The sequence below is a fragment of the Ranitomeya imitator genome, chromosome 1 (genome assembly GCF_032444005.1).
Source record: "Ranitomeya imitator isolate aRanImi1 chromosome 1, aRanImi1.pri, whole genome shotgun sequence".
NCBI lineage: Eukaryota > Metazoa > Chordata > Amphibia > Anura > Dendrobatidae > Ranitomeya > Ranitomeya imitator.
The window spans coordinates 919,231,242-919,245,210 of NC_091282.1; the positions used below are offsets into that span (position 1 = coordinate 919,231,242).

Genomic DNA, 13,969 nt, shown 5'->3' on the forward strand with positions numbered 1-13,969 from the left:
CCACATGTGATCAATCACTTGCTCATGTCCGCTATACCTCAAAAACATTTCACATCATCATCGGAATTCAACCTTTTCTTACCTTTGATTCTGCAAAACCTCTTACTGTAGCACTTATTCATTCTCCTCTGGACTACTGCAACACTCTACTAATCGGTCTCCCTCTTACTAAACTGCAGCAGCCAAGATCATCTTCCTCTCCAACTGCCACACTGACGCGTCTACCCTGTGCCAGTCATTGCACTGGATGCCCATCTGCTTCAGTGTCCAATATAAACGAATCACTCTCACCCACAAAGTGCTCCACAGCTCTGCACCACTTTACATGTGATCTCTATCTTTCACCCTCAGTTCCACTACCTAAGCAAACCTAAAACTAACATCCTCTATCATCCGAACCTCACACTTCCGTCTTCAAAACTTCCCCTGAGTTGCGCCAGTTCTCTGGAATGCACTACCCAGGACAACTCCATTGATTCCCAATAGCCACAGTTTTAAGCCTGCCCTAAAAACGCACTTCTTTAGACTGGCCTATCGCCTTATGGAACTAATCCCATTTTATCCTTTGAAATTTTTTCTCCATATCTGGTCCCTGGTAGCATCCCTTTATACACCTTCCATGCACTTAATAGCACTTTGTATCTCTACTTATGCAGATACTGGTTGGTGACCGGTTCATGCGGCGTTTTGTGAATCCCCTATTTATTATATTGATCGCTGGGCCGTACAATACAAGCATTTTTTACCATTTACCTTTCTTGTCTCCCCTATTTCCTCATAGATTGTTAAATACCCTCACTCCTCTTGGTATCTGTTGAATTAGGTGTTTACTGTGTAATGTCTTTATTGTCTGTACGTTATGTCTTTAGTGTCTGTAACGTAAAGTGCTGCAGAATATATTGGCGCTATAGAAATAAAAGTATTATTATGATTGTTACATCATTTGCCAGTCACAGCCGCACTCATTCATAGTAAATGAGCGCTTCCCTGCACAAATCGCACAATGCGATCTGCATGAAAGGCTATTCTCGGACCCTCTATTGGAGTTTTAGCAAAAATATAGTGAACAAATCTGAGCATGTTCGCCATTTTATTTGTTAATAGGGTGAACACCCTGTATGATCTCATTAAAGTAAATGGGATCCATAAAGCTCTACTTGTGCTAGGTATCTGGATCTAACTAGATCAGGCATCTGAAAAGTTTTCTGAAATGAGTTATTCTTTATAGTGCATCCTACTTGATGACATAAGCCAAGGAGCCAGGGAATCTGGCCAAATCCTGAGATGCCAAGCCAGTACGTCCTGTACATTTGATTACTCACATGCCTAAACAATGAGCGGGAAGGAGGATCCACTGCGAATGGATCAGTGACCCTGCACATCTGCGATGGAATGGTAGAAGTGATCTGGAGCGACTCTGCAACCAAACACAAACATTGTAGGAGAAAGGCAGCAGCCGAGTGTGTATGTAGGTGAATAGGGAAAACTCGCCAGTGAACTCTCTTTTCTATCTGCTAGTTCTTATTATACTGAAACGAATGAGACGAGGACCTGGATTTAATGCCATGTCAGTAACAACTAAATAGCTTTCTTTTCTTTAGATTCTTTTATATCTAATGTTGTGCAAATTGCAATTGTACTTTTATTCTGTATTTTATGTCTGTTCAAGGGTTGTGACTGGAAGGCTACAGAAAAGAGAAGCTAATGTGGTGCCATCTAGTGGAAATCTTGTGTCACTGCAACATATAATGAAACAATTCTTCAACCAAATTACATTCTAATCTTTTATCTATATCTGAAGGACTAAAACTGGTTTTATCGCCTATTGTAAATGTTATTTAACTTTATAAAAGACTTTGGAATGGGGGGATTTATTATAATTATATGATTAAATTAAATAGCTAATTGTATCAATTGTACAACCCCCTGCCAATATACTACAATATATGGAGTCTGGATTTTCACCTGAAGAGTGTCTACAATTATATAGACTTGTAACTGCGCTTATGTGCACCTCATATTTTATAGTGAAACAATGTCATGTCAAAGTGAATTATTAGCCAGAACACTATTTCCTGCTTACCTGTACCGAGGCCTGCCAGATCAGCTGTGAGGAGTCGCTGGGTATGGTCGGTAAAGAGCGCGGATCACAGTTTGCAGGCCAGTCTAACACAAGGTAATAGGTTAGTAAACTGCAGTGTTACATTACACTTCAGAAAAACATCATACTTTATGTTTAGATTACGTAACATTGTGAATCCGGTGATGATGTTAAAAGGAAACTACAAAAGTAATAATGGAGAACTGGGCAAGAAACATGGTCTTCAATTCATCAAAGTGTTTATGCTAGAAATCCAGTGTTAAACACTTTGAAAAGTCGCACATTTTTTGCCAACGCTGAGCTCTGTATAACCCTGCCTATATCACTGATTGGCAGCTTTCCATTTATCAGTGGTTGGGGCGAGGGTTATACAGAGCTCCTGAATATGGAGGACTACCGTACTTGGCAACAGGTTTACAAATGATAATCTCCTGCTTATAAAATGGTCATTTTATAATAACTACAGCAATCAGCCCTCTAAGTGATATATTGCTGGAATCAGGGTCTCTGTCTCTATATCATACTGTTCTCAGATTTGGTAACCAATACCTTGTGACATTCCGTTTTACAATTTGGTTTCTTTTACAATTTTAGATGTTAAAGCAGTTGCCTTAACATGATAGATGATTCGATTTGTAAAGTTGACCGAGTCAGTGTTGGAGGGGGCCTGTCAATGCCAATTTCACCAGGCTGTGCATCTTTGGATGCACATTCAGGTGAAATGTGTTGTGGTTCAGAGATCTTCCAGCTCCCTGTGCTGCTATACACGTCGCCGGCAAGTCAGAGGCTGGCAGCTGACTTTGGTTTGCCAGACCTGTGCCAGATACAGAAGAGGACGCCACATGTCATGGGAGCGGTGGAAGGGGAGTAGAATTGTTTCTTTCTTTCTAAAATGTGCTGGACAAGAATGTAAGGGGCCCAGGATAAGGAGCATTATACCAGGATGGGGACATTATACCAGGATTTAGTATATTATATGGCATTATACCAGAATGGAGACATATCAGAATGGGGACAGAACACCAGGATGGAGGCCATTATACCAGAACAGGGATATTATCAGAAATTATACTAAAATGGGGACATTATACAACATTATACCAGAATAGGGGCATTATACCAGGATGGAGACATTATACAACATTATACCAGGATGTGGGACATTATACCAGCAAGAGGTTCAGGATGGGCAGCATTATTACTGGAAGGGTCTAGGATGGGGACATCATTACTGGACAGGGTCCATGATGAGGGAGATTACAAAAATGAGCCAGGATGGGGGACATTGCTACATGGAGGGTGAACACATATGTATTTATGGGATCTAGAATGCTATAAGGGCCCATATATCTGACCAACATGCAGGTGGGGACCCAGGTTAAAATTGTGCATTGGGTCTCCCTGGACTCTAGTTACTCCACTGAACGCAGCACTTGAAAGCTGTTCTCTATAGACTGTGAATGCTCTGTGCTTCTGTTCACCTGCACTCCTCCAATACTGCTGTGGCAAAGCTGCCCCGCTTGCAGCATTGAAGAGCGCACAGTTTGGACTAGCATCTCAACAATTCTGCCATCTCAAACTGCCAATAATTAGAAGCACTCCACTCCTCCCCCCAGCAAGCAGGAGGCCGGGGAACAATGTGCTACTGAAGACTGATCTTGAGAAAACCTCCTTAAATTGCATTAATCTGAAAAAAAAAACGCTATATTTTTTCTTAAAAATGCCCTTCTACCAAAGTATTGAGAAAAAAATTGTACCACTTTTTTACCACTTAGCCTATTACCATTTACCATCTAACACTTCTGCCATATGTCCTGGACCTTGGCACCGCCATCACCTAATAGTGGTGGCACCGCTAGTCCATGAGACCAGTTTAAGGGAAACTGGTTTCCTCCACTCTTACTCCACAGTACCCCCTCACTATGGGCTCAGGTCTGACTGACCACAGCGGAGTGTTGTACCCCTTTTCCAGGCTCCTGAACTTGCAGGAGCCGGCGTGATACCCGCAGTGGGGGAGAGTCCCGTACTAAGTCCTGTAAAGTTGAATCAAGCTAACCAACTGATCTATAGAATAGCAGGGAAAGCCTACATAAACAGCAGGTGGAATTGAATATGTATATCATAGCATAGAGGACCGCATTGAATTTGCATTGGCAACAATGATAGGGGATCATTCAAGTGTGAATATGGTTAGATATCAATTAGAAATCAAAATGATCAGGGTAAAAATAAGAGTGTAGAGGATATCTAAACATTAACAGATAAAGTACAGTGTAAAGTCAAAATAAAGTGCATAGTGCAATTATGAACACCTTTCCATTATCTGAATATAGAACACCCAAACTTAGGTCCACAATCAGAAGCCAGTATGTAGTTTCAACAGCATTATATAAAATATAATGTGAATGCAATTCTGAAGGCCTTCATAAACAAAATAACAAATATTTTGTTGGGACTGGTAACATAGCATAAAGCCCAGTAAACTTAATTTTAAGGCCAGATCATGTCCACATGTGAGAAAATACCCCGACACCAGTGCTTTTTCCATGGGACGTTAATCACAGATGCAGGAGTGGTGGAGCTGATGGTTTGCTCCCTGACACTCTAAAGGGTTAAATGTATTTGATGGTTATGTATGTTATAAAAGGATGATATCCGCTGGGCCTACAGTTAGCTTAGACAGGGTTAACGGTAATGGCTGGCCCAGTTTGGGAGGGGGAGCTGAGAGTTAGTGGCAAGTCCAGCAAGGGACAAAATCAGTCAGTGTGTGGAGAGCAGTGTGTGAAGCAGCAGACCTAAGTCAGATGCTGCTAGGGAAAGCGTGGGCCTAATACTCGGAGCAGTGGATTGCCAAAAATACCCTTCCATATAATTTCATCTAATGGCCAGGGGCAACCTCCAGATGGACATCGGGTGCCTAGGACGCATTCAGCGTGTGAAGCTACAGGGAAAGATGGACTCTGACTACATGGGCGGAAGGAATTGCACTCCAAATATACTGCTAGTGGTGGAGAAGATTCCCATTGGGTCTTATCCTCTATATCTGCCTGTAAATACTGCCATTCACCAAGTAAAAGTTTGGTTGTTTTTCTGAACCTCGTGTCTCCTGGATTAATTGTTGCCCTGGATCCAGAAGAGGGATTCCTAGACTTAGAAGAAGGGGCCTGCAACCTTAAAGCAAATGTGATGCACCTCGCACACAGCAGCACCCCAGTACTGGGACATGAGTTGTCTGTAGGATGTCAAAGCGAGTGGGAACAGAAGCTCGCCCACGACTACCTCACTTGACCATCTTACTCGGACATGCAGCTTTCTTTGGGGTATGTCTTGGTTCACACTGCGCACATTCGCCACCATATTTAATGCAGTGGTTTTCACAACAGTGTGGTATTGAGGCAGTGACCCATGGTAGTTCAACGTAAATGTCTATATTTTGGAAATTTACCAAAATAACTCAAATATTATCCTCCGGATTGCAGCCAGATCATCTGTAACAGTCTGTATCAAGTCTGTTGCCGTGGGCGACTGCACCACTGTATCACTCGTGATCTGCTCTGTCCCGCAAAGAGCCTTCTTTGATGCTGGTAAATCAAAACTGACATACCCAAACCTTAAGTGAATTTTTAAATGGGAACCGTGTGCATGGGCCACTCCAAAGACCCTTCATGGAGGGAGAAATCCATCCCACTACCATCTTACAGATCTCTCCAAAAAATAAAAAGGTCATGTCAGGTTTTGTTAAGTCTGACTTGGTTAAATAGCTTGACCAAATCCACGCTCTTTTATTTTACATTGTAACCAGAGCTGTAGCTGTAATTACAATACTGTTGAGCGAGCTTAGAATATTTCTATGCACGTCCTGTAGGACACATATTGACCCTCACTGCCTCACACCACTTTTTGTATTCAAAACAGTATCAAAACATCAATTCTTCTCAGTAACGGTCTCTAAACATCTTGGAGAACCAATCACAGATCTTCTGTGAATTCAGGCTTGAGCAAATCCTTCTGTCTCTTCTTGTAATCCCAAGCAGACTGTTGAGCTCAGTGCTTTTATAGGAGACATATAATCATTTACAGGTCTCCTTGTTTTACTTTATGCTTTATATTTATATTTCTTTTAATGACATTAGTTATACTGTATGTTTGGGGGTCATTGTTTTGCTGCAGAATAAATTTGGAGCCAATCAGATGTCTCCCTTGATGATATTGCATAATGGATAAATGACTGTATTTCTTAGCATTGGAAATACCAAGAGATGGGCAATGCATTGATCAGGATCATAGATGCAATGATCTGCAAGAAAACTTATTGCTGCAGATGAAAGCCAAATTATGCTCACTTTCTTTTCTAATTAGATGTCCAGCAGTACCATCAGCTCAGAAGTGGGAAGAACTCCACTACACCCATCTATTGTTTAGAAAAGCATGTTTAGAAGTGTTTTATGAAGGATGAATGGTGACCAAAAACCATACATTCGACACAGAAACAAAGCCAAGTAACTCAACTATGCGTGAAAATATAGCAACTGGAGTGTAGAAAAATCATAGCAGGTGCTCTGGACCAATGAGTCAAAATTTGCAATATTTTGTTGTAATAGAAGCCAATTTGTTCACTAAAGGGCTGGACAGTGGTACAATAATGAGTCTGCTGGTAACAGTGAAGCATGGTGGAGGTTCATTGTGAAATTGGGGCTGCATTTAAGCAAATGGAGTTGGGAATTTGGTCAATATTAATGACATCTTCAATGCATCTAATTGGCTTCAAATTTATTCTTCAGCAGGACAATGACTCTAAACATACAGCCAATGTCTTTCTAAACTATTTTCAGCATAAAAGTCAACAAGGAGTCCTGGAAGTTATGATACGATAATGTCTATAAAGTGCTGCAGAATATTGTGACACTATATAAGCAAGTAAAATAAAAATAAATGAAGTGGGTATGGAAAGTTTTCAGACCCCTTTAAATTTTCGCTCTTTGTTACATTGCATCCATTTGGTAAATTCAAAAAAGTTCATTTTTTTCACATTAATTTACACTCTTCACTCCATCTTGACTGAAAAAAATAGAAATGGAGACGTTTTTGCAAATTTAATAAAAAAAAGAAAAAATGAAATATCAAATGATCATAAGTATACAGACCCTTTGCTCAGACACTCATATTTAAGTCACATGCTGTCCATTTCTTTGTGATCCTCCTTGAGATGGTTCTACTCCTTCATTGGAGTCCAGCTGTGTTTAATTAAATTGATAGGACTTGATTTGGAAAGGCACACACCTGTTTATATAAGACCTCACAGCTCACAGTGCATGTCAGCCCAAATGAGAATCATGAGGTCAAAGGAACTGGCCAAGGAGCTCAGAGACAGAATTGTGGCAGGGCACAGATGTGAAAAATTACTGTATCAATAATCTAATAAGGTAAAAAAATCGAGTGAGCTAACAAATTAACCTTAACCCATCAGATAAAATAACTTTTAATAAATTCTTAAATATATAACCATCAATCACCATACAAGCAACCGTGCTAGCTATGCTCACCCTACACCAGTTCGCCAGCATTCAATGCCTACCTGCCAGTGGAGGTTGGCACCCTGAAACAAATAAACGAGTGATGGCGCCCCCGCTTTTCGGCGGCTATCCCTAAATCTCCTAGATAACCCTATGCTGGAGAGTCATGCAGCCACTTATTGTGCATATATAAGGAAAGGAGCAAACGGGATGCCGTATAAGGATTAATAATAAAGGTAGACAGCAATAATCAAGGATGTGCAAAAGCGGTGAACAAAATGACACTAAGGCTAGGTTCAGATTGCGTTAGTGCAATCCGTTTAGCGCCTAGCGCTAGCGGATTGTGCTAACGCAATGTGATATAAAGGGGTCGCGTTAAACGTCCTCGCTCTCGCAGATCTCCGATCTGCTAAAGCAGGGAACGGACCGCGGGCGCGCCTCGGACGCTGCAAGCAGCGTCCGCGGCGCGCCACAAAACACCGGCACATCGCTAGCGCGTGCCAAAAATGGCACGCGCTAGTGATGCGCGTCCCCATTGCTGTTAATGGGCGTGCTAACAGACACGTTGCACGGCGTTAATTTCGCCGTGCAATGCTGTCCGTTAGCGCGGTCCCATTAACGCAATGGGAACCTAGCCTAATAAAGTGACATGTGCAAAAGAATTGACAAGTACCTCGCTATACTGTTCCCTGCTGATTGAACTCCTGCCTTGCAGCGGAGTTAGGCACCCTAATTGTCAGCGGATATGGCACCCCCGCTCGACGGCTGTCCCTTGGAATCCCTATTGATAATCCAGCTAATCCACAGGACAGTTTTATAATAAATAACATAGGCAAGTAACATATAATATTAGACCCAGAATAAATAAAGGTTCAAAGGCACATAACATGGATATATCATCATGACAGCAGTAAGTATTAGAGGTACTTATGGTTTTGGATGCTCATCAGAAACCTCTACACGTTTCACCACAGCGGATCATCAGGAGGTTTACATCCCACCGGAGGTTTACATCCAACCTCTTGATGATCTGCTATGGTGAAACATGTAGAGGTTTCTGATTTATTAAAAGTTAAATTTTATCTGATGGCTTAGTGTTAATTTGTTAGCTCAAGGCGCAGATCTGGCCAAGGTTACAGCAGAATTTCTGCAGTACTCAAGGTTCCTTAGAGCACAGTGGACTCTATAATCCTTAAATGGAAGAAGTTTGGGATCACCAGAAATCTTCTTAGACCTGGCCATCCAGCCAAACTGAGCAATTGTGGGAGAAGAGACTTGGTGAGAGAGGTAAAAAAAGAACCCCAAGATCACTGTGGCTGAGCTCCATAGATGCAGTAGAGGGATGGAAGAAAGTTCCACTGCAGTCCTCCACCAGTTAGGCCTTTATGGCAGAGTGGCCCGACGGAAGCCTCTCCTCAGTGCAAGACATATGAAAGCCCGCATAGAGTTTGCTAAAAAACACATGAAGAACTCACAGACTATGAGAAATAAGATTCTCTGGTCTGATGAGATGAAGATAGACCTTTTTGGTGATAATTTTAAGTGGTTTGTGTGGAGAAAACCAGGCACTGCTCATCACCTGCCAAATACAATCCCAACAGTGAAACATAGTGGTGGTGGCAGCATCATGCTATGGGGATGTTTTTCAGCTGCAGGGACAGTACGACTGGTTGTCATTGAAGGAAACATGAATGTGGCCAAGTACAGAGATATCATGGATGAAAACCTCTTCAAAAGTGCTCTGTACCTCACACTTGGCCGAATGTTCACCTTCCAACAAGACAATGACCCTAAGCACACCGCTAAAATAACAAAGGAGTGGCTTTAGAACAACTCTGTGACCATTCTTGACTGGCTTAACCAGAGCCCTGACCTAACGCCACTTGAGCATCTCTGGAGAGACTTGAAAATGGCTGTCCACCAATGTTCACCATCCAACCTGATGGAACTGGAAAGGATCTGCAAGGAAGAATGGCAAAGGATCCCCAAATCGAGGTGTGAAAAACTTGCTGCATCATTCCCAAGAAGACGCACGGCTGTACTAGCTCAAAAGGGTGCTTCTGCTCAATACTGAACAAAAGGTGTAAATACTGTTATGACCATGTGATATTTCAGTTTCTCTTTTTTAAAAAAATTTGCAAAAATTACTACATTTCTGTTTTTTTCAGTCAAGATGGGGTGCAGAGTGTACATTAATGAGGGAAAAAAACATTTTTGAATTTACCAAATGGCTGCAACAAAACAAAGAGTGAAAAATGTAAAGGGGTCTGAATACTTTCCGTACCCACTGTATGGCTTCTAGAGAGCCCTGATCTGATCATCGAGTTTGTGTGGGATTATGTGAAGAGACCGTATGATTTGCACAAGCCTGCATCCACAGATCTGTGGTTAGTTCTCAAAGGTTTTTGGAGCAACTTCCCTGCTGAATGCTTTCAAAAACTGTCTACAAGTATACTTAGAAAATTGATGCTGTTTTGAAGGATGATCACACCAAAAATATTGATTTTTATTAGATTTTTGTTTTATTAATTTTTTTTTGCATTTTGTTAATTGACAAAAGTAAACTTTTAACACTTCTATTTTTTAAAGCATTCTTACTTTACAGAATTTTTTTTTCTACACCTGCTTAAAACTTTTGCACAGTATTGTATGTCCTCAGCTTAAATGGGTGCTATTACAGCCTATGGGCAACGGATACTCCTGTTAGAAATCTATCGCAGCCTGTTCAAATTATACATCAGAGTATAAAATTAAAAAATGTTTCCATATGACACCTTGCCTTGTGCAGGCATGTACTATGGAGGACAGAGAATGAACTTCAATCCAATATTGCAGCCAGCATGCAGCCAGCGGGTAAGGAAAGGGTGAATCAAACACCCGAAAACCCCTCCTCTATGGCTGAAAATTGTTCCCTCCAAATTCAGGTGACAGAGTCCCTTTAATGGCACCATATGAAACCCAGTGCACTTTTAACGACAGTTCCTAAAACAGAAGTCGCATGACGAATGTTATATCATTGTGGGATTGGAATTCGGATCACACATTTATAGCCTTAGAATAAAGCGCTAGTTGTATTATCCCTTCAGGAGTTTATTATAGACTAATTGAGAGAAGCATACAAGGCTGCACAATGTTATTCCAGCATAGATCTAAAGCTAAACAACTCACCTACGGTATCATCATCCCATGGTTTGGGAGGTATCAGTGCGATGCTTGGAATATCAGTCAGATTAGTTGTCCAATATCCATTGAAACCTCTGGCGTTCTGCGCGTGATTGCTGACAAATTTAATAACAGCAGTATTCCCTGTTGTGTTTAGGGTGTTCGGTAATGTGCTTCCACAGAACTGACCTGTAATACAAATTAAAGTTAGGTTATGAATCTATCCTCCATCATAGATTTCATTAATCAGAGGGAAATAAAGTGATCAGACATAGAATACTTGCTGCAGATTTTACATTACACTACATAGAAATGGGATCACAAATAAGTGCAGTCGGGCAGGTAAAGCAAATATTTTTATTGTGTCCACCTAATTAATTCTAAAACCACCAAAACTGAGGGACAGCTACTAGCAAATGCTTATTTTTAATAACCTTTTTTGGTATTTGTAATAATACAATAAAATGCATTCAAGTCAAAGTGAAACACACCAGATAGTGGTAAAAATGATCACTTTAGTCATTTATTTAGCAGTATTATTGAGTTTTTCACATATACATTGCACACTAAATAATGATGTGAAATCCTGAGACACCATATGAGATGATATGTGTGCACATAATAGAAATATCCTAAAGTAACATGCTCAAAGCATTATGGAGGAATCGGGTGTATAAGTGTTAGGAAGGTGTCACGTCCCACTGGAAGACCTGGAGACCCTGGAGTTAGGGTCCCAGTTCCAGGGATAGTTTGAGACCCCCTTTCCTTACCGAAGACCGTCACAGTGTGACATTTTCACCGGCCCCACATTTTGTATCTTCGTTTGGATCCCGTTGCAGTCCTTGCCAAACATTTGCAGGGTCTGTCGCTTGAACTGTCAGACCTGCAATCTAGGGTCTCACAGCAGCAAACTGTCTGGCGGGTAGTCAGGCTGAACTGGAACCTAAGGTGGCCCTCTCGGATAGGTGTTCTGGGGGATGTGATAAATTTGTTTTGTTCTGTGAACTTTGCAAGCTTTATTTTAGGCTTTGTCCTCATTTATTTGGGAGTGGGTAGCAACAGATTAGAATTGTTATTTCTCTCCTTCAAGAAGATCCCAAATCTTGGACCTTTTCACTTCCATCAGACTCACTGTCACTCCAGTCGGTTAATTGTTTTTTGAGGCTCTATATCTTGTGTGTGTGATGACCGCCCGGCAGAGGAATTCTGCTCTGAGTTCTGTAGATGGGCCACTGATACCCAGTGGAACGATCCTCCTACTCTTAGGAGTCAGTTTTGTCAGGGCCTGTTTGTAAGATTAAAAGACGCACTAGCGTTTTACAAAACTCCTGATTCGTTGTAGGCCACAATGGCTCTGGCCAGACACATAGATAGACGCCTCAGGGATGGACTTGTTGTGACTCTGCCCCCCATGGTACTCCTTAAAACCTATTTTCTTGGATAGTGGGGAGGGAGCTAATATGGTGAATGCTTGGTTCACATGGGACCTTGGTCTTCCCTGTAGAAGGCCATACCCATATTTGTAATTCACTTTCCATCTCTTCATCAGGGAAAATTTACGCAAGTAGCGCATAATGTAAACCTGCGCATTAGGACTCTTTACAGTGAGCTCCTTTCTTGTTCTTCCCTGGCTAACTGTGCATAATCCTGTTACTGACTGCCAGTCCAGAGAAATAGTGAAATGGAGTGATTTCTGCAAAAACCATACCCTCTTTTCTGTCTGATTTTGTAGTTGTGTTCTCAGAAAAGGGGTGCCAGGAACTTCCTCGACACCGTGTGTATGACTGCCTCGTAAACTTGCTTCCTGGAGCGAAATTACCCAAAACCAGATCATACAATGTGTCTGAGCCTTTATATGTCAGGCCATGAAGGATTACATCTCTGAGAATCTTGCTAAGGAACATATTAGAACCTCTTTTCACCGGTAGTGGCGGGGTTCTTCTTTGTTAAAAAGAAAGATGGGGGCCTGTGTCTCTGTTTTGATTTTCATCAGTTAAATTGGATTACTATCTGGGACCATTATCCCCTCTCACTCTCTCCCTACTTATTTCATCAGGTTGTTGGGGCAAAATGGTTCTCTAAAGGTACCGTCACACTTAGCGACGCTGCAGCGATACCGACAACGATCCGGATCGCTGCAGCGTCGCTGTTTGGTCGCTGGAGAGCTGTCACACAGACCGCTCTCCAGCGACCAACGATGCCGGTAACCAGGGTAAACATCGGGTAACTAAGCGCAGGGTCGCGCTTAGTAACCCGATGTTTACCCTGGTTACCATCCTAAAAGTAAAAAAAAAACAAACAGTACATATTACCTACAGCCGTCTGTCCTCCAGCGCTGTGCTCTGCTCTCCTCCTGTACTGGCTGTGAGCACAGCGGCCGGAAAGCAGAGCGGTGACGTCACCGCTCTGCTTTCCGACTGACCGACGCTCACAGCCAGTACAGGAGGAGAGCAGAGCACAGCGCTGGAGGACAGACAGCTGTAGGTAAGTATGTAGTGTTTTTTTTTTTTTACTTTTAGGATGGTAACCAGGGTAAACATCGGGTTACTAAGCGCGGCCCTGCGCTTAGTTACCCGATGTTTACCCTGGTTACCAGTGAAGACATCGCTGAATCAGTGTCACACACGCCGATTCAGCGATGTCTGCGGGGAGTCCAGCGACCAAATAAAGTTCTGGACTTTCTTCCCCGACCAGCGACAGCACAGCAGGGGCCTGATCGCTGCTGCCTGTCACACTGGACGATATCGCTAGCGAGGACGCTGCAACGTCACGGATCGCTAGCGATATCGTCTAGTGTGATGGTACCTTTACCTGAACCTCATCGGAGCCTATAATATGATTAGGATTAAGGAGGGGGATGAGTGGAAGATGGCTTTTAACACCCCTGAAGGGCATTGTGAAAACCTTGTCATGCCCATTGATTTGACTAATACCCCCTCAATTTTCAAACAATGTGTTAACAACATTTTTCGTCACCTTATGGGTAGATTTGGGGTGGTGTATCTTGACGATAATTTAATTTACTCACCTGATCTCAAGTCACATCAGGTATACATCTGGCAGGTGTTACAGGTTTTGCGGGATAATAAACTGTATGCCAAATTTAAAAAAATTGTATTTGCCATACAAGAGATTTAGTTCCTGGGTTCCCTAGTGTCTGTGGCAGATTTCTGGATGGATCCTGATGAGATCT

The 13,969-nt window shown here is 42.1% G+C and overlaps 1 protein-coding gene across 2 annotated transcripts in view; it reads right to left on the reverse strand.

Moving 5' to 3' along the window:
- Positions 1-13,969, reverse strand: part of LOC138655113 (ovochymase-2-like) — a 174,045-nt gene that overhangs the window by 20,234 nt on the left and 139,842 nt on the right. For both annotated transcript variants that reach the window (XM_069743553.1, XM_069743555.1), the window contains exons 20-22: positions 10,783-10,965; positions 2,084-2,166; positions 1,323-1,417 (exon numbers count right to left, since the gene is read on the reverse strand). In XM_069743553.1, the coding sequence (XP_069599654.1) occupies positions 1,323-1,417; positions 2,084-2,166; positions 10,783-10,965 (361 nt within the window). The remainder of the gene's footprint in view (positions 1-1,322; positions 1,418-2,083; positions 2,167-10,782; positions 10,966-13,969) is intronic.